Below are 5,778 nucleotides of genomic sequence, written 5' to 3'. Positions count from 1 at the left end.
CGGCGCGCAGGCGTGGAAGGCGGGAGCCGCTGGCGTGTCCCGCTGCGCGCGCGCCGAGCCCCCGAGATTCCGGCGCCGCCTCGCGGGGAAATAGTCCGCAGACGAGGGGGCGTGGAGACTCGGCAGATGAGGCGCAAGACGCTGACGTGCCGACGCCACAGGTTTAGTCGTTGTTCGTCCGGGGCAAATCGTGGGCACCTGAATACGCACCGAGCCCGTGAGGACCCGGCCGTGTCGGGAGAGCGCGCCCGCCCCGCCCCGTGCGCCGCCCCGCCCCGCCCCTTCCCGAGGCGCCCCGCCCCTTCCCGCCCCGCCCCTTCCCGCCCCGCCCCGTGCGCCGCCCCGCCCCGCCCCTTCCCGAGGCGCCCCGCCCCTTCCCGCCCCGCCCCTTCCCGCCCCGCCCCGCCCCGTGCGCCGCCCCGCCCCGCCCCTTCCCGAGGCGCCCCGCCCCGCCCCGTGCGCCGCCCACGTCGGGACCCTCTTCGGGAGTCGGTCCCCCGCTGCGTTCTTGTCTTTCCGGCTCTTCGTGGATGAACGGAATGAGGAATTCTGGCTATTCCTGAACTCCTCGATTTGGCGTCATGAGTGGCTGCGCCGGCATGAAGCCAACACTGGGGCGGGCTCTTCGGAGTTTGATGTGTCGAGACACAGAATACCGTTCCTCATGGGGGGACTTCCTTTCCCATCCTTCCAGACTCTCTGTTGGGTCCTTTGGTTAATGACTTTTTAAAATACTGTCCATTGACAAGAAGAGAACTTTTTCTTTTTTTTCTTCCAATTTTCCCTTCCTCTTTAACTTTACACATGATAATTCGCTTGTTCCCGTGCTGGAGAAGCATTTAGTAACATTTAAGTTAAAAAATCAAAAGTTTCAAATTTCAAGATGAAACTCATTTCAAAAGACAGTCATGGCAAGTACAATGATTATCCACAAGTCAACGTATTTTCCTATTTATAAGTAATGTTTTCCCTTTTAGGAACAAGCTTGACATTTATGAAGATTTCATCAATTTTTCCTTTGATGTGTTCAACTTCCATTTAACATTGATTGGAATATTTAATAATACTTCTTGTTTTTCTTTCCATTTCCGTAATCCTTTGCTAAAAAGATACTGAAAACTGAACAAGAAGTAAGCAAATTAGTGTCACTCAATGGATTATTTAAAAATACATAAATCCTTCAGTCACTCAATTCAAACAGCATAAATTCGAAGGGAACAATTTCATGACAATTACTTCAGCATGTACAGAAAGAATATCAAAAGCTATTTGAGCAGCAGGTAATATAAGCAAGACAGCTAACATCTTCCAGAGAACCATTCATGCTTTGCTTCTATTTGGAATAAAAATGTCTGCACCTTTATGCAAACATCCCCTAAAATTTGTGTTAGTATCCCTCCACCAAAAGCAACACTGTAGCAAAGGGAAAATATTTATTTTCTGTATTGTAAAAGTTGGTGCATTTAGATAATAATCTCTGTAATCATAAGTGGAGCTATTATTTTCGTTGTTGTTGATTTCATCCTGGCACTTAATTCTGACTGCAACTTCAGAATCAGAAAACACATATTCAGCAGTTCGTTCAAACCATCTACTTGAGATGAGAGACTGGTGATGATATACAGTGCACAGCATACTTAAAACTTCTGCTGAAGTTACTATATCTCAATCTGAATTCCTTGAAATCATAATTTTGTCACTTTCTGTAGTACCCTTTTTATAGTTGAGAAAATAATACATCTCTTATGCTTAACTGTTAATAAATGCTGCTTTTTACCTGACTTCTATGTTTTTTAAAGATTTTATTTATTTATTAATGAGAGACACAGATAGGGAGGCAGAGACACAGGCAGAGGGAGAAGCAAGCTCCCTGCAGGGGAGATGCAGAGCTAGATCCCAGGACACCAGGATCACAACCTAAGCCAAAGGCAGACGCTCAACCACTAAGCCACCCAGGTGCTCCTATACCTGACTTCCATTTTTGTATGCTGCACAAAAAGCCTCAAAGGGAATTTTTCCTTGCTTAATAAATGTTTGCTTTTCAGAAAATTAATCAATTTACACCAAAATGCCGGTGTAAATTATGGAAGGCCATAAGTTTAGGATCTGTGAGTGTGAGAGCCTGTAGCTCCAAGATATCCCAGGATGTAATCAGTAATTTGGTGTATAGCATGAAGCTAAAAGATGCAGTCTCTCCCATCAGGAGCTCCTGGGCAACCAACCTATGGCCATCATAAGTGGTCCAGAGACTCTAGGAGGCATGAGAAGAGGTTGTCAAAGTCTCTTTAGTGAAGAAGTTTCTGAGAGCATTCACAAGAGTGTTGATTTTAACATGGATTTGTATGTCTGTAATGAGTGTGTCAGAAGAATCTCCTTGTAGGAGGATGTCATCAATGTCATGTTGTACCTGTGCTGCAATGTCAGCCATTTGGAGAAAGGGTGATGCAGTTAATATCTCATCTGCAAACATTGAGCACAATGGCAGAACCACTGAAGTATGCTGTGAGTGATCTGAAAAAGGGTGTTGTGTCCCTTGGGAACTGAAGGCAAAATGCAGCTGAGAGGCTATTAAATTGGGCACTGAATAGAACATGCTGGCCAAGCCTGCAAGAGCCAACTATTTACTAGCTCCTGATTGGATAGAATCAGTAATTTTAACAATATTGGATGGCATGAGGGCTGTTAGGGACCAAATATTTGCATCCCACAAAATGTGTATGTTGAATACCTAACCCCTTAGTGTGGCTATATTTGGAGAAAGAAGTAAGAAAGTTAAATTATCTCATGAGAGTGGGGTCCCGATCTAATAAGATTAATGACTTTATAAGAGAGACCAGATAGTGAGCTTTCTCTCCATGTGTCACCACTCAAGAAGGCAGCTGTCTGCAAGCCAAGAAGAGAGCCCTCACCAGAGACTGCACCCCATCAGACCTTGATCTTGGACTTTCAAGCCTCCAGAATTGTGAAATAATAAATTTCCATTGTTTCAGCCACCCAGCCTGTGCTACTTTGTCATGGCAGCTTAAGTACGCTGATAGAAAGGCCCTAACAGATGGGACCACAGGATTCAGGCTGTAGTGATTCATCAGGAGGCATCCCTTATATTTTCCATGTTTAAGAACAGGAAAAACTGGGGTGTCATACAGAAAAATAGTGGGGATAATCAGTCCTTTATTAATTAGGTTTTATATAATAAGTTTTAATCCTCTAATGCCCTGTTTTAGTTCACATTAGGATATATTAACGATTTTAACTGGACTCCAGGGGTTCCTATTTTATCAAACCAATTTGTAAGTCTCAAAGATCTACTTTAATTTTAAAGTATTATTTATTGAATTAGAGCATCTATGCCTAATATGGGATATTTTAGGAAGCAGGTGCTATAACTATGGAAAATCTAGTCAAGGCTACAGTGAAAGTGAAACATTTATTTTCCTTGTTATTGGGTTAATATCCTAAGATTATAGTAAATATGATGCTTAAATTTAGCAGTATCCCCAGGCATAACAAATAATTTGAGACCCAGTGTTGATGAAATCCACAAAGTTTTGTCAATTAGTGCGTTTTAGCAAATACTAAAGTAATTTAGACTCTACCTTCAGGGCAGCCCCGGTGGCTCAGGGGTTTAGTGCCGCCTTCAGCCCAGGGCCTGATCCTGGAGACCTAGGATTAAGTCCCACATCAGGCTTCCTGCATGGAGCCTGCTTCTCCCTCTGCCTCTCTCTCTCTCTCTCTCTTTCTTTCTGTGTCTCTCATAAATAAATAAAATCTTTTTTAAAAAAAGAATCTACCTTCAAAAGAAAATCAGCACCTCAGAGTGTGGGGGTGGCCGGGGGCCTGGACTTGCCCCTCAGGAGCCCCGGATGTCCAGGTGACCCTTGGGCACAGGATGCCCAGGTGACCCTTGGGCACAGCCACGAATCTCAGCTTCTTCATGACGGGGGCCAGCCCAGCTTCTGTCGGTCCCACAGATACTCCGGGGACAGCACCTTGGTGGGCTTGTGGTCCAGCAGGTACCTGTTCAGGTGGCTCTCATCGTGCCACACGGCCTCGAGCCCGTTGGCCTGGTCCACCACCATTGCCTGGTGACGGGCCGTGGTCAGCTGGAGAACCTCGACCACCGACCCCCCGAAAAAGCCCCCTGAGTAGTAAAAGTCACCCTCGTTTCTCAGAATGTAGGCCTGGGACTGCGGCTGGAGCTCGTAGGTGAAGGCCTCGCGGGCTGCCCCATGAAAACCGGGGTGCAGGGTGCCAAAGAGGGGGGGATAGGATCTCCACGCCCACATGGTCACAGAACTTCATGTCCACGTCCACGCACACTAGGTAGTCCACCTCGTGGAGGGAGCGCTGCTGCAAGAAGTTGCTGATCATCTCCATGCGGTGCATGGACACCTGCCAGCTCGGGGCGCTGGGGACCTTGAGGACCTCCACCCTGCGGCCCTCCCTGAGGGGCACGTGGGGCACATCAGCCGGCTGGTCAGTGAAGACGTAATAAGTGACCCTGTGTCCCACCATGAAGTGCTTCTCTGCCGTCTGCAGAAACAGCTCCAGGAAGACCACGTATTTTCTGATAGCAAACACCGTGAGTCCGATGGTGGTGTTCCGGAGCCGGAACTGCTCATTCATCAGTGTTGAAGGTCCCTTCCCAGACGACGGGCGCCAGCCACGGGGTCAGGACCAACACATCGCTCCTGCAGGGTGTTAGCACCTTGGACTGTGCATAAACGGTCCTGGAAAAAATCATCACTTTTTGCTCCCTGAAGCCATGGCTTTTAGATTATGTGTCTGCTGAAAGCAAAAGAAGAGGAGGAGGGAGCACCCTGGTGCCTTTAGGCAGCAGGTTCTACCTGAGATAAGCCCGGTCTGCAATATAATGAGAGTCTTTCCTCACTTCTTACTCTTTTTTTTTTATAGATTTATTTATTTATGATAGACATAGAGAGAGAGAGGCAGAGACACAGGAGGTGGGAGAAGCAGGCTCCATGCCGGGAGCCCGATGTGGGACTCGATCCCCGGACTCCAGGATCACGCACTGGGCCAAAGGCAGGCGCTAAACCACTGAGCCACCCAGGGATGCCCCCGCTCCCCACTTCTTATTCTTAAACAAAATCTTTTAGAATTATTTGTATCTCTAGGTGGATAAGTTTAGCCTTTCTTCGTCCGTGCTGTGCGTTGGGGGGGGGGGGAGGAGAGGGAGCGGGATGAGGGAGGGGAGGGGAGAGGAGGGGGGAGGGAGGGAGGGAGGGGGGAGGGAGAGGGAGGGGAAGGGGAAGGAGGAAGGAAGGAAGGAAGGAAGAAGGAAGAAGGAAGAAGGAAGGAAGGAAGGAAGGAAGGGAGTAGGAGGGGCTGGTGAGGGAGGGAGGGGGAGTGGGGAGGGAGGGAGGAGGGAGGGTTGGAGGGAGGAGTGGGGGGGAGGTGCGTGGGTAGGGGGGAAGGAAGGCTAGTACGGAATGACAGGAATGCCTTCCTAATACTTCCTTATGCCTTCATTCCTTCTTCTTTCTTCTTTCTTTCTTCTTTCTTTTCTTTCTTGCTTTATTTTTCTTTCTTTATTTTCTTCTCATCGTCATGATAATTTTTTCTTGCTTTTCCCCTTTTAAGTGCTTACCTGATAAACTCCTGGTCGGGGATCCCTGGGTGCCTGCCTTCGGCCCAGGGCGTGATCCTGGAGTCCCAGGAGGGAGTCCCACATCGGGCTCCCTGCATGAAGCCTGCTTCTCCCTCTGCCTGTGTCTCTGCTTCTCTCCCTCTCTGTGTCTCTCATGAATAAATAGATAA

At 48.2% G+C, this 5,778-nt stretch overlaps 1 protein-coding gene across 1 annotated transcript; it reads right to left on the bottom strand.

Annotated features, from left to right (window-relative positions):
* Positions 1-3,720: 3,720 nt before the first annotated feature.
* LOC111095419 (histo-blood group ABO system transferase-like) lies at positions 3,721-5,008 on the bottom strand. The gene is given in 4 exon segments (XM_038533793.1): positions 3,721-3,941; positions 3,944-4,262; positions 4,264-4,624; positions 4,626-5,008. Coding segments are annotated over 4 exon segments (936 nt in total). The 5' UTR covers positions 4,745-5,008; the 3' UTR covers positions 3,721-3,804.
* Positions 5,009-5,778: the final 770 nt, after the last annotated feature.

The sequence above is a fragment of the Canis lupus genome, chromosome 4 (assembly GCF_011100685.1).
Source record: "Canis lupus familiaris isolate Mischka breed German Shepherd chromosome 4, alternate assembly UU_Cfam_GSD_1.0, whole genome shotgun sequence".
Lineage (NCBI taxonomy): Eukaryota > Metazoa > Chordata > Mammalia > Carnivora > Canidae > Canis > Canis lupus.
Note: the sequence above shows the minus strand (reverse complement) of the source record. Positions and strands in the feature narration are given on the sequence as shown.